The sequence below is a fragment of the Myotis lucifugus genome, unplaced genomic scaffold (assembly GCF_000147115.1).
Source record: "Myotis lucifugus unplaced genomic scaffold, Myoluc2.0 scaffold_2, whole genome shotgun sequence".
Taxonomy (NCBI): domain Eukaryota; kingdom Metazoa; phylum Chordata; class Mammalia; order Chiroptera; family Vespertilionidae; genus Myotis; species Myotis lucifugus.
In genome coordinates, this window is record NW_005871050.1 from 27,712,474 (window position 1) to 27,733,280 (window position 20,807).

Here is a 20,807-nt window from a genome sequence, read left to right on the forward strand (position 1 = left end):
GGGCTTATTTTTCCAGGTGTGTCAGGTGACCCAGGGCCGCAGGGAGTTCCAGGCCTGAAAGGGAACAAAGGAAACCCAGGCCAAACCACAGTTGGGGCAGCTGGCCTTCCTGGCAAAGATGGTTTGCCAGGCCCACCAGGTCTACCAGGCCTACCAGGCTCACCTGGTAAGTTGTTCATTTCTCTCTTTGTTCTTGCGACTCAGGTGTGATCCAGACTGCAAAACAGTCATGACATTTGAGGGAGGGAGCATTGCACAGGTGTAGTAGCTAAGCCAGGACACATGATAACTACAGAGCAGCAGTGGTGAAGGCCCCATTCTTTCTGAGTCAGAGCCTTGCTTTTACAAGTTAGCAACCACAGCAGTCACAATGTTCATCAAGGAACAAGCAAACTTGGGCCACCTTGATGATGAAACATCATTGTACTCATTTACTGTTCATTGTTCTCAGTCCCTAGGCCTCTGATCTTGCAGCTCCCAAAGAAGAAACATTGGCTCTTTCAAACTTTTCCTTGTCCTCAAGGGTGGACTGAGGGCCTGAGATATGGGAAGCCAAGCTTGAATCTCAAGGAGGCTGCTAAAAGCCTCCATAGGGCTTATTCTCTGTAGGTCTTATACTTGAGTATGGGATTCTAGATTCTAAGAGAAAGGATGGAAATATGCCCAGCATGTTTCTTTGAGACCTAAAGCCCATGACCACTGCAGCTTGCACCCATTTCCTCTTTTGTCCTAAGAGCCCTCCCTGGAATAGACATTGGGACTGCTGAGTTACTGAAACTGCTTTCTACAATTCCGTATTCCTAGTATGTGGTCCAGTGCCTAGAACTTGGTAGACATTTTATAACTAGTAGTAGAGTTAATCAAGCCAACAGAAGATGGAATTACTGTAGACTTTAGGTCCCTGTCTTGGATTTTTTTTTAATCTCATTTTTTGAGTCTTGAGAACCCAAGCCTTGGTGACTGAGCTGTTGTGCTGAGTCAAATGAGCCCAGGCTCATGTAAGGTGCCAATGTTTTATGTTTCTTTTTTTTTCTGAAGGTCCAGCATTTGAGCCTGGAACCCTACAAAGCACAGAGCCAGGATTTCCTGGTCTCCGGGGAGAACGAGGTCCAAAAGGAAACCAAGGTCTCAAAGGAGTAAAAGGTGATTCTGTCCCCTTGGGTTTATTTGTTCCTCAAACTCCCTGGAGAAGGCTTTCCAGGGAATGAGCAAACCAACAGCCTTAAATATCTGAACAGAAGCAATTTTGGATCTTGATTGGGAATTTGAATATAAGATTATTAGGAGTGCTATATTTGGGCTTATAAGACTGAGGTTGGCAATTGAGATCACACAAGAAAAAGTGGCTCAGAGGCTACTCCTACCCGTCCACCTGCAGAAACTATGCTAGCAGCCCAGGGTGTTAACTAGCACATGATGCAACCTTTCTCAGTTTGCAAGGCCAAGGCTAGAAGTCATGTATTACCTTCAGCCTGAATGAAAAAACTCTGAACAGATCAAGACCTGGCACTCTGAAAAAGCCAACTGGCTCCATAAAAACAACTTCAGCCCCCACTGATATTGAAGGACTGATTGATTCAGCTGCACGCCTCTCTTCATCTTCTTGATGCCTTTGGGTTATTCCTTTGTTTCATACTCTGAGGGGAGATGCTAAAGCTTAGTTGAATCAATTCATTATAGTTCCAGTCCAGGCCAGGGTAGAGGAAGAGATGGAGGAAGAGGTGAAACAACTGGCTCAAGAGAGGTTTGGGGATGGCCTACTGGTTTCAGGTATCTAAAATTGCTCTTCTTCTCTCAAGTAATTCACAGCTTTCCTCAAGCTCAAACAGAGAGGTTCCAATTTACTCCTCTCTTTCCTTATTGCCCTGTTATTTGGGAACAAGGATATTAAATTGCAAGACAAGACTTAGGATATTAACTTTGGCCCTACCCTAACTCACTATAGAGCTGGTGTACTTCTTGATACCATTCTCCCTCCTAAAAGAGGGACAACTCTAATGCTTCCCCTTCTATATTCCCATGGGTTCAGAAGGATTTCTCTAACAGTGATAGTGATTCTCAACCTTCATTGTAGATGAGAATTACCTAGGGGAAATTACTAAAAATTACATTCTTTGTCTGACTACCTGAGGGTCTGGTTAACTAGATATGGGGTGAGGCCCAGCAAATTGCCTTATAAACAAAAATTACAGGTGGCTCAGGCAGAAAGTCCATAGATCATACTTGAAAAATGCTAATTTGGAGAACAGTCTGTTCTCTCAGAGTTTCAGGAATTATCACTTTTCTAAATGTCAGAAAAGACCCTTTAGGATCTTTTTTTTTTAAAAAAAAAACTGTTATATATATATATATATATATATATATATATATATATATATATATATATAATTTTCTAAACTGTAATAGAAACTTTATTTTATAAAGCTTTACATATGTCTCCTTTTTCCCCAATTGACCGCCCCCCCCTTGAGCCATTCCCACCCTGGTCAAGCCCCCACCACCCCAGTGTCTGTGTCCATTGGTTATGCTAATATGCATGCATAGAAGTCCTTCGGTTGCTCTCTAACCGCCCACTCCCCTACCATTTGTCTCTGGATCTATTCTTGTTCATCAAATTATGTTTATCATTATATCCCACATATGAGTGAGATCATGTGATATTTATCTTTCTCCAACTGGCTTATTTCACTTAGCATAATGCTCTCTAGTTCCATCCATGCTGTTGCAAATAATAAAAGTTCCTTCTTTTTATAGCAGCATTCCATTGTGTAGATGTACCACAGTTTTTTAACCCACTCATCTGCTGATGGGCACTTAGGCTGTTTCCAAATCTTAGCTATGGTAAATTGTGCTGCTATGAACATAGGAGTGCTTATATCCTTTCTGATTGATGTTTCTGGTTTCTTGGGATATAGTCCTAGAAGTGGGATTACTGAGTCAAATGGGAGTTCCATTTTTAACTTTTTGAGGAAACTCCATACTGTCTTCCACAGTGGCTGCACCAGTCTGCATTCCCACCAGCAGTGCACGAGGGTTCCTTTTTCTCCACATCCTCGCCAGAACTTGTTCGTTGATTTGTTAATGATAGCCATTCTGACAGTTGTGAGATGGTATCTCATTGTTGTTTTGATTTGCATCTCTAAGATTATTAGTGACTTTGAGCATGTTTTCTTATGTCTCTTGGCCTTCTGTATGTCCTCTTTCGAAAAGTGTCTATTTAGGTCATTTGCCCATTTTTTGATTGGATGATTGTATCATATATCTTCCTTTTGTTAAGTTGTATGAGTTCTCTGTAAATTTTGGAGATTAAACCCTTATCGGAAATATCATTGGTAAATATGTTCTCCCATGCAGTGGGCTTTCTTGTTGTTTTGTTGATGGTTTCTTTTGCTGTGCAGAAGCTTTTTATTTTGATATAGTCCCATTTGTTTATTTTCTTCTTAGTCTCCATTCCCCTAGGAGCTGTGTCTGTAAAAATATTGCTACGACATATGTCTGCTATTTTGCTGCCTATGGACTCTTGTAGGATTTTTATGGTTTCCCGTCTTACATTTATGTCCTTTAGCCATTTTGAGTTTGTTTTTTGTATGGTATAAGTTCGTGATCTAGTTTCATTTTTTTTGCAAGTATCTGACCAAATTTCCCAGCACCATTTATGGAAGAGACTGTCTTGACTCCATTGTATGCTCTTGCCTCCTTTGTCAAATATTAATTGAGCATAATAGCTTGGGTCAATTTCTGGGTTCTCTCTTCTGTTCCATTGGTCTATATGTCTGTTCTTATGCCAGTACCATGCAGTTTTGAGAACTGCAGCTTGGTAATATAGCTTGATATCTGGTATTGTGATCCCTCCAATTTTTTTCTTCTTTCTCAAGATTGCTGTGGCTACGTGGGATCCTTTTTCATTCCAGATGAATTTTTGGAGAGTTTGTTCTAGACCTTTGAAATATGCCATTGATATTTTAATGGGGATTGCATTGAATCTATAGATTCCTTTGGGTAGTATGGACATTTTAATGATGTTGATTCTACCAATCCATGAACATGGTATGTTCTTCCATTTGTTTATGTCTTCCTCTATCACTCTTTTTTCAATGTTCTGTAGTTTTCCGAGTACAGGCCTTTCTATGTCCTTAGTTTATTCCTAGGTATCTTAGTTGTTGTTTTTGGTGCAATAGTAAATGGGATTATTTTTTTCATTTCTCTTTCTGTGAGTTCATTATTGGTGTATAAAAAAGGACATAGATTTCTGGGTGTTAATTTTGTATCCTGCTACATTGCCAGATTCATTTATTAGGTCTAGTAGTTTTTTGATGGAGTCTTTGGGGTTTTCTATGTATAGTATCATGTCATCTATGAATAAGGACAGATTTACTTCTTTTCTAATTTGGATGCCTTTTATTTCTTCATCTTGTCTGATCGCTATGGCTAGCACTTCCAGTAGTATGTCGAACAGGAGGGTTGAAAGTGGGCATCCCTGTCTTGTTCCTGTTCTTAAGGGAAATGAGTTTAGTTGTTGCCCATTGAGTATGATGTTAGATATCAGTTTGTCATATAAGGCTTTTATTATGTTGAGGTATGATCCCTCTATTCCCACTTTGTTGAGAGTTTTTATCAAGAAACGGTGTTGGATTTTGTCAAATGCTTTTTCTGCATTGATTGATATGATTATGTGATTTTTGTCTCTCAGATTGTTTATGTGATGTATCACATTTATTGATTTGTGGATATTGTACCATCCTTGCATGCCCAGAATAAATCCCACTTGGTCATGGTGTATGATCTTTCTAATGTAATGCTGAACGCAATTTGCTAGAATTTTGTTGAGGATTTTAGCATCTATGTTCATCAAGGATATTGGCCTATAGTTCTCTTTTTTTCTGGTGTCTTTATCTGGTTTTGGGATTAGGGTAATGCTGGCTTCATACAAAGAGCTTGGAAGTGTGCCTTCCTGTTGAATTTTTTTGAATAGTCTGAGGAGGATAGGTTTTAGTTCTTCTGTGAATGTTTTATAGAACTCCCCTGTGAAGCCATCTGGTCCAGGACTTTTGTTTGTTGGAAGTTTTTTGATTACTGCTTCAATTTCTTCCATAGTTGTCAGCCTATTCAGATTTTTTTATTCTTCTTGGTTAAGTTTTGGAAGGTCATATTTTTCTAGGAATATGTTCATTTCTTCGAGGTTGACAAGTTTGTTTGAATACCAGAGTTGTGATTCTTCATATTTCTGTGGGGTCTGTTGTTATTTCACCTCTTTCATTTCTGATTTTGTTTATTTGGGTCCTCTCTCTTTGCTTCTTGGTGAGACTGGCTAGAGGTTCATCAATCTTGTTTATCCTTTCAAAAAACCAGCTCTTGGTTTTGTTGATCTTTTGTATTGTGTTTGTTTTGTTTGTTTGTTTGTTTTTGGCCTCTATGTCATTTATTTCCACTCTGATCTTTATTATTTCCTTCCTTCTGCTTATGCTGGGCTTGTTGTTCTCTTTCTAACTCTTTGAGATGTAGGGTTAGATAATTTATTACCATTTTTTTCTCATTTTTTGAGGTAGGTGTGTGGAGTTATGAACTTCTCTCTCAAGACTGCTTTCACTGTGTCCCATAGATTTTTGATTGTTGTGTTTTCATTGTCATTTGTTGCCATGATGCTTTTTATTTCTTCCTTGATCTCTTTGGTAACCCAATCATTGTTTAATAACATGCTATTTAGCCTCCAGGTGTTTGATTTTTTTTATTGTTTTTATTGTAGTTGATTTCTAATTTTATGCCATTGTGATATGAGAAGATGCTTGATATAAATTCTATCTTCTTGAATTTGAAGAGACTTTGCCTGTGCCCCAATATGTGGTCTATCTTTGAAAATGACCCACATGCACTTGAGAAGGATGTATATTCTGTGGCTTTGGGGTGAAATATTCTGAAGATTTCAATTAATTCCATCTGATCTAGTGAGTCATTTAGGATTGATGTTTCTTTGCTGATTTTTTGTTTAGAAAAATTTTCCAGTGATGTTAGTGGGGTATTAAAGTCCCCTACTATGGCTGTATTGCTGTCAATCTCTCCCTTGATATCCTCCAGAAGTTTGTTTTTTGTTTTTTTTAATGTATTTGCGTGCTCCTCTATTGGGTGCATATATGTTTACCAGAGTTATATCTTGTTGAATTGCTCCCTTTAATATTATGAAGTGGCCTTCCTTATCTCTTGTTATGTCCTTCACTTTGAGGTCTAATTTGTCAGATATAAGTATTGCTACCCCAGCTTAGTGCAGTCTTTTCTGCAGCTAGGGTTCAGGAATCTTGAGAAGGTCTGTTCATAAATGGATTGAGAGACTAGACAATATAAATTTGGGAGACATGGGGAACCAGGAGGAAACCAGCTCTCTAGTGAATTGGCTCCCTAAATCTCTGGACCCATGGCTTTTTATTAACATATTTTGCCCTTTAGCAAAGCAGATATACACATCAAAGGTAAGGTTTGGTAAACAATAAAGGACCATCAGGTTGGGGGAACTGCCCTCAGCTGTCTGGCAGCAGGCAATAATATGCAGATCTTCAGCCCTGCTGAAGGTGTCCATCAGCCTTCTGGTGAAGTTCTCGCTTTTATTATGCTAACTACTGTACTTAGCCTCAAGCACCAGCTTTTTCTTTCATTTACATTTGCCTAAAAAACCTTTTTCCATCCCTTCACCATCAGTCTGTGTGAGTCCTTTGTTCTGAGGTGGGTCTACTATAAACAGCAGATATATGGGTCATGTTTTCTTATCCACTCAGCTACCCTATGTCTTTGACCCTTTAGGAACTCAAAAGTCACCCATGTTGTCCCAGATTCTTATTTTCCTGACTTTAAGCGTGGAAAGTATAGGTGGCTGGGCTGTAGGGTTAGTGACTTCTTGGTACCTATTCAAAGGTGCTTTGCTGCAATCTCTATTGTTAATTTATTTGACATTTGTCTCTGTGTACAAAAGACAGGGGGAAAAGACATTTTTCTGAAGAGAATCTTTAAGTGGCTTGGATTCCAGACTGTTAGCTGGTTAGTGTGGGTCAGTGGTTCCCAACTCTGCTACACATTAGACACACTGATGTTTAATTAGTTCCAGACTAATTAAATCCAAATCACTAGCACAGATGTACTTTGATATAGAGGAAACCTAGTTTATTTAAATCTGTTCACAGGCCTTTTTATTGTCTCCATGGACTTAAATCACAAATTACCATGGTCAGGTCTTCCTCTCTTTTTTTGGAAAGAAAGCTCACTTGTTTAATATTGTCTTTTATTTTCTCCCAGGGGACTCGGGATTTTGTGCTTGTGATGGTGCTATCTCCAACAGTGGACCACCCGGAGAGCCAGGCCCACCTGGGCCACCAGGTCATATAGGCCTTCCAGGCCTTAAAGGAGCCAGAGGAGATCCAGGCTCTAAAGGCACACAAGGCCCATCAGGGTCTCCAGTAAGTCTGGCCAAACTTTGGCCCCAAGGGCACAATGAGAGCTCTCAAGTGCCCCTCACTCCTCACCAATTACTTTTCTAAAATACATTTAAAAAATGGGGATATAACAAAGCTGCAGGTTTTTTATCTGTAATGTGAAATATTTGGGTAGATGATCTCTAAAATTCCTTTCTGCTTTAACCTACCTATATTCCTTCCCTTCCTCCCTCTCTTAATTACCTCCCTTCCTTCCACAAAATCATTTGCATTTGCCTAGCACTGTGCTGGGCCCGGAAGATAAAATTGGAATTAAGACAAGGTTACCATCCTCAAAGATTTCAAAATTTAGAAAGGATAAGAAAATAAAGTCAATTATAATACAAAATGACAACATAACCAAGTGCCCAGAACAGTATTAAAATGTACCTAAGGACCTGCTTTAGGTAAGACTAACGTTAGTTGCTAGAATTCTATGAAGCGTGCTCATTCCCTTTTGTCTCTTTGTCAGGGTTTATTTGGGCCTCAAGGTCCTACAGGTCCCAAAGGAGAGAAAGGAGAATCAACCCTCAGTACAAGATCAGGGAATCAGTACAAGATCAGGGAAGCCAGGGGAACAGGGTGATCCTGGCCCTCAGGGGCTCCCTGGAGAGACAGGAATACCAGGCAAGGATGGATTACCAGGTTTACTAGGTCTGCCAGGCTTTCCGGTAAGTTGATTGTTTTTGGGTAATTAGCTCTATAAATCCTCACACCTGACTTGGGGAAAGGGTGATTCTGATTGACACTAGACCATGAGACAGGGTAAAACATCTCTTCCTCTGCCACGGACAATTTTTGCTCTGTGTTTTTCTTTTCTTTAAAATGGAAATCTTTTTTTTTCTAAGTATTGGTCATTGTTTCATTTGATAAATGCCAGTAACAATTGACCATATCACTTAAAAGGCTTCAGCTTCTCAGTAGCTTTCCCTTGCAAGTAATCCAGCTGCTTTTTGTGACCCCATGGATTGTTATCCTGCTCCTGTTTTCTGCCCCTGCCCCCACTGATCTAGATAATTTGGCATTATCAGATCACCCAGGATTGACAAGCTTCATCATCCCCACTACCTAAACTCAGAGGACTTAATTGATAGAGTGATAGAGAACTTTAACCCCCAAAAAAGTATTAGTCACACTGGTTACCTCTTTCTTATTGTTAGAGGACTCTCCAGATAAGTCTCTAAATTGGGCTTTTATTCTAGGGTGATGCTGGACAGGGATTTCCAGGTGAAAAGGGATTCCCAGGGCTTCCTGGAGAAAAAGGTCTTAGTGGTTCTCCTGGACCCCCAGGAATTGGGCTACCAGGATCTCCTGGACCTCGTGGACTTTCTGGAGATCAAGGAATAGATGGATTACCAGGGAAAACGGGCCTCCCTGGGCCTCCAGGTGAGTCAGGGAATCGGATAGCTTTGGACTTGGGAAACTAACCCCTTGTAGAGTATACAAATAACCCAGCTGCATGAAATGTGTCAGAAGAGGAGACTTGGTTATAATCAATACTTTTAGTCCTCTAAGTGTTTTCATGTGGAAAAAGTATTGTAATTGTATTGTGGTATGCTTATGCAGAACAATATGGATTTCAGCTCTACTTAGTGAAAAACTTCCTAACAGAGCAGTCTAAAAATGTAACAGAGCTGCCTTGGGAAGTTATGACCTCATAATCCCTGAAAATTTTCAAGCAGAAGCTGAATGACCATTTGTTATGAATGTCATTGTAGTAATGAGTGGGATACTGGACAAGGTGTCCTATACATTGTGTGGTAATATCATCAGCAGGGAAGAATCTTTCCTTGATTCATGAGATCTCAGATTGAGAACAAAACATAGTTGTACCTCGTGTAATCTCCATTTTATATTTTAAATTCCTCCATTTATGTAAGTTCTTTTTCTACTAGAATTTCAGGAAATATAATGAGTGACAGTCCTGCTTATGGATTTTAAAGGTGATATGTTAATATCGTGCCATCTTCCATACAGCCAGAACAGCTCTCTGTCCCAACTTTTATGTTTCCACAATCTTTGTGTTTCCATTAGTGGTATCACACACCTTATAGTCATCTGAAGTTTGAAAACTTAACATTTATCTCTTATTCTTCATTTGGAATGTTTTTATATTCTTCCCTTCCTCTTCTTGCTATTATGATGTCGTTATTTCATGCCTCACTTATTAAACACCTATATACTTGTTGGAATAAATATATGGTTGAAAGGACAGGTGGAAGGATGGATGGATGAACAAGTGGGTGGATAGTTAGGAGACTCAATGACAACAACTTGCTAAGTAGTTTCTTATCTCTTACATCCAGACTTTTCCCACTCAATACTACTGTGAACACTGCTGCCAATTTAATATCTATAAAGTACTGATATCATCATTTTACCCCCTAGTCCAAAGCCACAAGTGATCTCTACTGAATAATGTCTGAATTCCTTTGTAGCCTTACCTTATCTCACAGTCTTCATGATTTAAAATAAAACACCACTTACAACAACAGTATTTTTCACTATCCCCAAACACATGTTCAATTCTAACTCCAAGATTTTGTCCATGTTGCTTTTTTCTGGAATACCCTTCCTCTTTTCTCTATATGGTCAGATCCTACCCATTTATCAGGGTTCAATATAAGCCCTACTTCTTCTACTAAGCCTTCCCTTGACCCCCACAGATGTCATTGCCACTTAAATTATATAATTATTTCCATTAATGCTTTCACTTTTTCCAACTGAATTATAAGCCTCTGGATACTAGGGAAGGTGAGTAATACTTTTTAGCATTTCTCAACCTCCCTCTTATAGTAGAATTGTTCTATAGGAGACTAATATATATTTGCAAAAGAAAGGGCCTTCTCAATAACCAAGGGGTTATTTCTTAGACCTGTTTCTCCTCTTTCCACCTTGTCACATTGAAGAAATACCTAAAAAGGGAGAAAGACACCAGGTCTGGAAAAATTATATTTGTTTTAAAATCTAATTTTGTGAATTTGTAGAAGAACAATAATAGTACAGGTTAAAAATTGATGATTCAAGATTATTAAAAATCAAATCATTATTTCAGTTCACACACATTCTTATGAAAGCTGAGAGCATCGGCCTGCGTACTGAGGGGTCCCAGGTTCGATTCCGGTCAGGGGCATGTACCTGGGTTGCGGGCACATCCCCAGTGGGAGATGTGCAGGAGGCAGCTGATCGATGTTTCTCTCTCATCGATGTTTCTAACTCTCTATCTCTCTCCCTTCCTCTCTGTAAAAAATCAATAAAATATAAAAAAAAATCATTATTTCAGTTCACACATTCCTATGAAAGCTGTGAGAACTTTTATAAAACAAAATCATTCTTCCCTTTGGACGTTTTGGTGTTATCTATAGCTTTGCTTCCAGCTCTGTTCTCAGAGACATTATTCATGGTCATTTCACTACCCCTCCAACAATTGGATCTTGATTCTAAGTCAACACATTTTGCAGGCAACTAAGTTTTAAACTGAATTATAATAACATGTGGGTATCCCGGGCTGCAGATAAGACTTTCCTTGGGCCTCAAGGAACTTCTGTTCTGTCCTGGTTTACTTTTCTTCTTTAGTTGATTGGTCTAGTTATAAAATTACACACACCCAAATTTAGATATTCTCAACATTCTAACTGAGTCAACAGAAGGAAGCCCATGGGACCATTTCTATCCCAAACTTCACTAGTCACTGGACACAGAAAGTTCTTAGGAATATAGTGATATAATAATTATAGTCTATGAGCTAGCTTATACAGAAAATGTTCTTGTTGCGGTACCAAGACTCCCCTCCTCCCCCCTGGCTACCAAATTACTTCAATTAAGAGCATTAGCTTTCTTTCCACACCATTTTACCAACATATAACCTGTAGACCCCAGACATTTGCATTGTAGCTATTGCCATGAAAAAATGAATATATTGTTCCTAAATGTACTCACTTCAACCAGTGGTGGCCCAGGCTAGGACAATGCCTTGCCAGGAAAGGGGATGTAGTCATCAGAAGCCTTTCAACCTTGTACTGTGAATTATTACAAAACCTAACAAAAAATGGGCTGTTTCCAAAGAAGTTCTTATCCAGATGCTCATACTAATACATCACCTTCATTATTAATGAAGCAGTGCCCTTGATCCTGTAAGGGTGCCAGCTCTCTCCACTCAATCCAGACAGGGAATTTGATTGGTGGGTATACCTGGGCTGCAGATAAGACTTCCCTTGGGCCTCGAGGAACTTCTGTCCTGATTTAATTTTCTTCTTTACTTGATTGGTCTAGGAGGTGACTGCTGCTGCAGAGGAAAGGATGGTAAAGGAGACTTAGACACTGAGGGAGGTGAGAGCTAGCTAGGTCAGGAGGTTCTCAAACACCAATGTTAGGGGGAAAAATTCATTTTTGTTCACCTTTAGCTCACACACTCACAATGGCTTGAGCACTACACTGAGCAGCCCCTGGTTGGGGAGGGGTGATCCTAAGGCTGGGGTGCAAAGGCTAACATGAAACTGCTTCAGAGGCTCCTTGGCACATACCTTCTGGGAGGGAGTACAGGGTTAAGCAGGCATGCAGTCTCTAGAGGGGCTGATTTCCTTCACCATGCATGCTGATGGCTTGCTGTTCTCTACCTTGAGCACCTTCATTTTCTGAACTTAGCTGGGGCTATAACTTGCCTTGAGAAGTACCTCAAAGGACCCATGTATGTCTGATATTTATTCATTGGGCCCAGAGTAAATTAAGATGTTAGAATCTTGGTAACCAGAGGTGCTTTTTATTCTGAGAATTTTGGCGTTAATTGGGAAAAGTCTGAATAATTAGGTCATTTGTTACATTTATAAAACAGAATATGGGTAAAACCAAGTTTTGCTTTGTTGGGGAGAAGGCTCTGAAATCAGGAATGTAAAGTAGAAGACAGGGACATAAAGTAAAAGAACCAGGTACCAGTATGACTTAAAGTCCTTACCTTCTCATGATGTTGACCCTCTGCTTTAATACATATGGTGTGTGGTGTGCAGGACTGGCCTGAGGCAAAAGGGAAGTATGTCCTTAATTTCTTCTGGTTTCTATTTATCTTCCCTTTTATCATTATTTTTCCTATTCAGATGCCTGTCCTCTGCCCCATCCTCTGAAGGTTTTGTCTTTATCTGGCTGTCACAAGTGAAAAAAATCTATGAAACTGATCTGATAAATTAAGGATGGATGGATTTATGTTTGGAGTCAATCCAGAGATAACTGTATTTTACCCAGTTTGTTTCTTAAGACATAAAGCAACGAAATTGCAGTGTTTGACACATTGAAGCCTATTGAAATTATTGGGGCAAGAGAGTCTTCTGCAGGATCCCTCTCATGATACCATCTAGGAGGCAGTTTTTCAGTCTAGTCCAAAGGACTTGGGCTGGAGGAAAGAATAGGATTGGCATGTCATCCTGAGGTGCTTGCCCATGGAGCATATTTCCATAGTGGAAATAACCCTCAGAAATAGGTCCATCATCTCAGTGTCTGGCAGGATCACGATGAGTGTGGCCACCTATGGAGGAAGATCAGGCCTATGGCCACCTCTCCACCTATGGAAATATGACTATAGGAACCTGAGGTCTAGAAGACAGAAAGTTGCTGCCCAGGCTAGAAAGTAGTGTCACTAACCTGACTGAGGGTAGAAACCAGGGATGACCTTGCAGGAGTTGTTCTAAGTACCTTTTCTTAAGTAAGATAATAAAAAACTATTATTCATTAGGCACATACCAGGATTCTAGGCACTGTTAGCATTTTGCATATAATCCTCACAAACACCATATGAGACAAGTAGCTCTCATTTACATGATGCTTAGAGAGGTTAAGTATCTTGCCCATACAACTAGTTAGTAGCGCAACTAGGATACAAACAGGTCTGTCCAGCTTCAGAGCCCACCTCTTAAGCCAATACATTATATTGTTTAATTTTCAATTTTGATTTAGGAATAGAACAAGTAGGCTAAAAATGCCATCAAGTCTTCATAGTAGAAAATAGAAGTGGGATTGGAGGAGAAATGTCATCCAGTTGAGTAAGCAGTCTGAATCAGAGGTTGTATACATATCTTTTAAGAAATGAAGTTTAAGTCTGATTTTAAGTACAGGCAAAAGATGTAGAAGTTTATTAGAACTGTTAGCTCCATGCTTAAAGCAGACCTTGAGGGATTTTTTTAATGAATAAGCAAGACTAATTTTAATTAGCATAGCAATTGTTTGTAAATGGAAGTTGAGGGAACCAACACTTAATTTGTTCACCAATATTTTATTAAACCTCCCCTCTGTGATCTTATAGACTCTTTATATTTGCATTATGAATGACCAATGAAGAATTTGCTAGAAGAAGGGCTATGCATGCCAATTCTAATGTCTTGAATATTAATATTGACTGCCCCTTCTCCTTCTGTGGCAGAGTTGGCAGTTTTAGTAAATGTGGAGCTGAGGGAAGGGTCAATGTTTGTCTGTTGTGGACAAGAGAATGGCCTTCAGTGTTTGGCTGGTACAAATCTATAGGTATATCTGACCAAGAACAGTCAATAGACTTCAATAGATTCCAAATGAGGTGTGTCGAAAGAACTCACTCCAAAAATTGGGAAGACATGTGAACTTGAGGGTCTTGGCTTCAAACCCTTGTAATGTGGGCATAATGGACCCTTAGGATTAACCCCAAGCTTCTATCCTAGGGAGAGACTCCATCTGAGGGCAGGGTGAGCAGGCCATTGCCATTTGTTGCTGTTCCTGCACAGGTCACTGCTAGGAAATCTTCATAGGTAACATCTGCTACAGAGATGACTGCCTGGCACTGGACACTGATGGTTTTGGAAGTGACACCCTGGTACCTGGACACTAGGGGCGTTCTTATCTGAAAGCAATTGCATTAGGGGTAACTCCCAAGTGCTTCTGATGTCAGGATTCTTCTGCATGGCCTCCAGCTTCTGGGTGGGAAGAACTTGGTTGTCCCATTCGATGGAATGGAAGTAAAGGAGCATGCTGGGGGGGAAATCATTCCTGACTCAGTGGGATCACCAGATGTTTACCTGTTACCATTTACAGGTATCACCTTGCCTTGTATTATTCCTGGGCCATATGGTCCGTCAGGATTCCCAGGAGCTCCCGGATTCCCAGGTATGGAATGAGACCAGAGAAAGCCACGAGCATACTTGCCAGGGTCATGAGCCAAAGGAAGCAGGGTGTAGCCCGGTAGCATTTGGGGGTACACATTTCTCCTGAGAGGGCAGCCTTGAAGATTGAGAAAATAGAATGGCTGCTGGAGAGTCTCTCATCAATGTTTCTATCCCTCTCCCTTCTTCTCTCTCTAAACTTCAGTTTAAAAATATATAAAAAGAGATGCCCTCCAAGACACTAGGACTCTTGACTGAACACCACAAATCCTACCTATCCACACTAACTCACCTTTTCTCTCACCATTTGGGTTTTCAGGCCCCAAAGGGGCCCATGGCCTTCCTGGGACTCCAGGCCAGCCTGGATCGCATGGAAATAAAGGAGAGCCTGGAAATCCAGGATCACTTCACCTCCCTGAATTGCCAGGTAAGTAAATAAGCTCTCCTCCCTGCTTCTCCTTTTGTGTGAGTGTGTGCATTTGGATTGTAGTAGCCATCTACCGGTTGCAGGAAGTTAGGTTTGTGCTCTGGTGTGGTAGCCATCTACCAGTTGCAGGGAGTTAGGTTAGAGCTACAACATGACAGCATATGAGGGCAATAAGGGCCATTTGAGATCAGCTAGAACAGCCTCTTCACTTTCAGATGAGGACATTGGGGAGCAAGTGAAAAGTGGATTGCCTGTGATTACAAAGCCATTAGTGACAGAGCTAGGACTCCATCAGTTTGTCTGGCTGCCAGACCTGTGGCAGTTTCCTGGATCAACTCCTTAAAGGTCAGAGAAATTCAGATGAGTCACAGAGAAGTTTTCCATTTCTATCCCTTCACTCACACGCTGATATTTCAACCTGAGTGTCATTATTCTACACTGCACCAGTGGTTCTCAAACCTGGGCCAGCAGCAGCAGCATTACCTGAAAACTTTTTAGTAATGCAGATTCTTGGCCTCTTGGCAGAGCTACTGATCAGAAGCTCTGGGGTGGGCCCAGCAATCTGAGTTTTACCAAGTAACCATGCCCCAGGGGACTTAGTTTAAGACCCACTTCTGTTCTACAGCACAGAGATCATCTTGGGCTATGTGCCCTGGGGTTTATTGGTGCCTCAGTTCTTTCCATGACCCAGAAAGAGGGAAGCATGACAGCAGGAGTTTGACAACTCCAGTAGAGACTGGGCCTTTTATATGAGGTCATGGGTGTAATTCATCTCTTCAGCTACTGTAGGAGCCCCAGAGTTGCTGGGTTCTGCCCAAGGCCTGGCCTCAATGAGTTAGAACCTCCTCCAGGTCATATGGTGCAGTCCCTGCCTCTAGGCAAGTCCTCCCAGGACCAGAGACTCCTGATCTTCAAGAGAAATATGAGACACACTATTATTCTTTTTAAATATGTTTCTTTTTATTATTAAGGTATAATTGACATATCGCATTATATTAATTTCAAGTGTATAACATAATAATTCAGTATTTATATATGTTGTGAAATGATCACCATAATAAGTCTAATTACTATCCTTCACCATACCTACTTACATAATTTTTTTGTTGTGATGAAACCTTTAATATTTACTCTAAACAATTTTCAAACATGCAATACAGTATTATTAACTATTGTCACCATGCTATCCATTACACCCCCATGACTTATTTTATAACTGAAAGTTTGTACCTTTTGACCCCCTTCACCCATTTCCCATATCCCTTACCCCATATTTCTGGCAACCACCAATCTGGTCTCTGTATCTATAAGCTTGGGGCTTCTTGTTTGTTTTAACTTGTTTTATTTGTTGGTTTTGTTTTTTTAGATTCATGACACACATTATTGATATGTTCACTTTCATAGTAGAAAAAAATCTGTTTCAGATACCTCTACCCAGATATATGGCTTCTAAATCTACATGGCCTTTTATTTTTGCCTCTTTACATTTAGGATTTACTGGACCTCGTGGGGATAAGGGCTTGCCTGGGTTTCCTGGGCTCCCTGGAAAAGATGGCTTGCCTGGCAAAGTTGGCAATCCAGGTTTACCAGGTTCAAAGGGAGTCCCTGGTGACATCTTTGGCGCTGAAATTGGTGCTCCAGGGGAGCAAGGCCTACAGGGATTGCCAGGGGACAGAGGATTTCCTGGAGACTCTGGCCTTCCAGGACCCAAGGGTGACTCTTATTGCCTCACTTATTTAACAATTAACAGAAAGCCTTTCTGTAACCAGTATACTTGCATGAACATTTGCATGAATCTGGGGCGATGGGTTAATAAGGGGATTAAAATGAAAAGTCACTTTATTCTGTCCCTCTCTTTGGGGATTTTTTTTATTAAATTGCCTGAATTTATTCTCCTGTCTTAGTAATTCCAGAAGTAACCATAATAAATAGTCAGGTCTCTTGCAAAGCCTCTTATTAACTGCTGGGAATAGCAACAATGCTGGAATTGAGACTACAGTGGCACCTGGGATACATCTGGGACCAGCTTTTCCACTGGCAGTTGGTTTGGTAATGTGGCCCTGCCATCATTGAAACAGGCTATGCTCATCTATCCCTTCCTTTCATTAGGTTTGTCTGGGAAGTCAGGATTGCTAGGTCCCAAAGGTGAGCAGGGCAGCCCTGGAACACCAGGCCACGTGGGACAACCAGGTATCCCAGGGACTGTTGGTTTACCCAGCATCAAGGGCAAACCCGGGCTACCAGGAGCACCAGGCTTTCCAGGCACTTCAGGTAGGTCCTTTGGAGATGAAAACCCAGCTTGCCAGACTTAAGCTAGGCCCTGGTGCCCTGATGGTGAATAGCAGCAGTGTGACATGGACAGAGTTGAGAAGGAGACCACTTTCCTAACCTCTCAAGTTTCAAATCTCAAGTTGCCCTCGAACGCCAAGCAGAACAGATTTCTGCAGTTTAGGTTCCAAAATATTGCCACAAATCCCACCCTGATCCTTCCCCATGACCTCCCACCCCCTTATCATGCTTCAGCCTCCTCCTGCCTTCCCTTAGAGGAGCCACCCTTGCTGTGGAGGGGTGTCTAGCCATGTCCATTGCCTTTACTGGGGCCCTAGGAAGTCATTGGGTTGAGGGAGAAGCTCAAGCAGAGTGTGACTGCATGGTGGCCTCCCTCTCAGGGGAGCATGTCTCTGAGGTCCATGGCCACAGTGTCTTTCACTGGGCAGTAGGGCCTGATACCGCTGGTTCCAGCCTAGTGTTTGCAGCTTGTCTTCTTCTTGCACCACCCTCCACACCCTTCCTCAGTGACTATATCATCTCTCCTTACTCCTGGCCAAGTGAATGAAGTTGAATTACAGCACCACTAATATGCTTTTTATCCCCTTTGTACTTCTGGTTTCTGGTGTCTTCACATAGGCTGTCCAGGTGAGAAAATGACACTTAAGCTCACAGATTAACATCCCCACCGACTTTGCTTTGCACTCAAAGAATTATCCTAGTATACACTATAACCTAGCAAAGCCAGGGGTCCCTGAACTCATGCTGTGGGATTGGACCCCATTGAATTTCCTTCTCTTGTTGTGGAATCCGCTTTACAGCCTCCCATTAGAATCTTGGGGATTTCAGCGACTTGATGCTTTTCAATCCATAGAAAGCCAAGTCAGCCATTCATTTAGGTCCTCAGAGGTCCAAATACCTCTGTCGACACTGATTTAATCCTTTGGTTTTTTAATTTCCTTGCTTTGTACCTGAACATTCCACTTTGGCAGAGGCTCAGGAGGTTAATCCCATTGGCCAACGTAATGCATGGTGAAAGAAGTCTCAGAATACCTAGGAGACCAAATGGACCTTGGGGATTTCTACAGTACTTGGCACTAGGAGGTCTTTCAACCTTAATGCCAAGTAACTGGTTGATTTAACTGCTTGCATGAGGGATTAAAAGGGCATCCCTGGACCCATGGCTCCCTGGGAAGCTAAAACAATGGCTCAGCTTTAACCTCTACTTCACCAATTGGCTCAGGAAACAGCCATTGTGGAGTGGTTCAGACTGGAAGTTCCAGGAAATTAGAGTCCATTTGCCACCCTGGCTTTAGAGAGCTCCATTCAGAGGCTAAAGTTTAAACCACATTCATAAAGGGTGAAGAAGTTATAATCAAAAGGGGTTTGTGTGCCCTGCCAGCTACAGTGCCATGCTGGAACTAATAGCCATTGGTGTGACACTCTGGGTGGTAGGTGCTAATGCTTTAGCCAACTAAGACCTCTGCCTGTTAGCAACCTACATAAGCCATTGTTAAAGGGCCATTTACTAAAAACAATCAGAAGCCATGAGAATAGGCAGTGATCCAGATCTGAACAGAGTCTTACTTCACAGCTGTCCTGTGTTCTCTCCTGTGTGATTCAGGACATCCTGGAAAGAAAGGTCCAAAAGGTGAAACAGGTCCCCCTGCATCAACTGGAAAGAGAGGTCTGCCTGGGCTGAAAGGCCTTCCTGGATCCCCAGGGTTAATTGGCTTCCTGGGGAACTCAGGGTTGCCAGGGAACACTGGATTGCCAGGCCTGCCAGGTCGGAAGGGTAAGTGAAGTGATCAGAAAGGCACTCGTCAGTGCCACAAAGGAGCATCCATGCTGCCCAGGTTGCCCTTCCCCTCTGCCTAGGAAAGGGGGATGAGGAGGGAGGTGGGCAGGGCTTTTAGTGACAAGATAGTTGGACAAGGCTAGTGCTAAGAGTCACACTCACTGCCTGCTGGGTGGAACACTGGCCTGAATAGCATAGTCAGCAAAGCCCAAGACAGTCATAGCCACATTGGGTTTACTCATTGCTTACTCATCTGTGGTAGGTTCACCCTTACCACAAAGCCTGATAGTTTTCATTTTCTGTTCTCATATCCTGCTAGACATCAGAGGTTGGGTGTCCATTTTATACAGGGGGAAGTGAGTGGTCTAATGTCACACAACTGGTTAGTAAACAGTGCCAGACTAGAGCTAATCTCCCTGCCTCCTGACCCTGGGCTTTTTTGTGTATGTGCCACACATGAGCTTTATTTTGACAAATCATAAAACAAGTGTCCACCTCGTCTTTCCATTTTGTTGCTTAGTGTCATGTCCCTGTACAGGGAAATTGTATAATGTGTAATGACTAAGAGTTAGGGCTTTGAAGTTAAAGAAACCTGGGTTTGAATCTCTTTTCTGCAACTTCCTAGCTGTGTGACTTTAGGTAAGTTAACCTCTCTGAGATTCCATTTCCTTGTATGTAAAACAGGGATAATAATAGAAGTTCTTGTTTCTTAACAGGTGAGAAGGGGTCTGTTGGACTGATAGGTTTTCCAGGGATGCCAGGTCTCCCCGGTATTTCTGGTGCAAATGGATTAAAGGGAATTCCTGGGTTGGCTGGAAAAATGGGACCATCTGGAAGGGCTGGTAGCCCTGGTGAAAAAGGTGAGCTGGGGAATTGAATTCTGGAATTTCCATTCATGCTTCCCAAGGTACATTTTGTTTGTCAACTTTGTCATCCGTGTGGTTTTTACCAATCCTGTGTTAGATAATAAGATTTAAGGCTTCTGAATGAAATCCTTTTAAACTAAAAGACCTAATTTCTTCTGTTACCACTGCATGTTAGAGGCCTTGTCATACATTCCCAGATGCTCAACAGAGGATGGTTTTGAGTACAGTCTAAAGTTGTTTGTGGAGTTTGGGCTTATTGAAGGATAGAACATGCACACAAATGCAAAGTTGGGAAAACAGGGGCACAAAAGAAGCTGGAAGGGCCCAGAAAGGGTGCCTGGGTGTGGTGGGGGGGAGAGCTGATATGAAAGGTCAGCTCATGCCTAACCCCATGTCTCAGCTTCCTCTCATGAGGATCTCATGATCTCCATCCCTGCAGGAGACAGAGGCGATCCGGGGCCAGTTGGAATTCCCAGTCTAAGACCTCCAATGCTGAACCTTCAATTCAAAGGAGACAAAGGCTCTCAGGGCTCAGCTGGATTGGATGGATTTTCTGGACCCAGAGGTGCTGGGGCAGGGATTGGGCAGGAGAAATGCCCCAGGAAGGTTTTAGAACTGTTGAGTGTTTCCTTCCCACGTCCCACATGGATCAGGGTTCAGGAACTGGAAGCAGAGCCGCACACAAATGAATATGAAAAGACAAGAGATAATTTGGAAATATTGGGGGACCAGGCGGCCAAGTCCAACTCAAGGGGAAGGACTTCCTCCCATGCTCAGGCCTCACCAAGCTTTTATTGATCTGGGATGCACCCATAGCATAGCCCTTAGGCAGGCGAACCCCCATTAACAGGCAGACTAGCCCATCAGCAAGGATTTACA

At 41.7% G+C, this 20,807-nt stretch overlaps 1 protein-coding gene across 1 annotated transcript in view; it reads left to right on the top strand.

Moving 5' to 3' along the window:
* Positions 1-20,807, top strand: part of COL4A6 (collagen type IV alpha 6 chain) — a 374,284-nt gene that overhangs the window by 334,347 nt on the left and 19,130 nt on the right. The window contains 14 exon segments of the mRNA XM_023758663.1: positions 17-157; positions 1,039-1,143; positions 7,279-7,439; positions 7,927-7,986; positions 7,988-8,125; positions 8,657-8,840; positions 11,730-11,783; positions 14,502-14,573; positions 14,889-14,996; positions 16,488-16,709; positions 17,106-17,267; positions 18,889-19,059; positions 19,779-19,922; positions 20,368-20,493. Of these exon segments, the coding sequence (XP_023614431.1) occupies positions 17-157; positions 1,039-1,143; positions 7,279-7,439; positions 7,927-7,986; positions 7,988-8,125; positions 8,657-8,840; positions 11,730-11,783; positions 14,502-14,573; positions 14,889-14,996; positions 16,488-16,709; positions 17,106-17,267; positions 18,889-19,059; positions 19,779-19,922; positions 20,368-20,493 (1,848 nt within the window).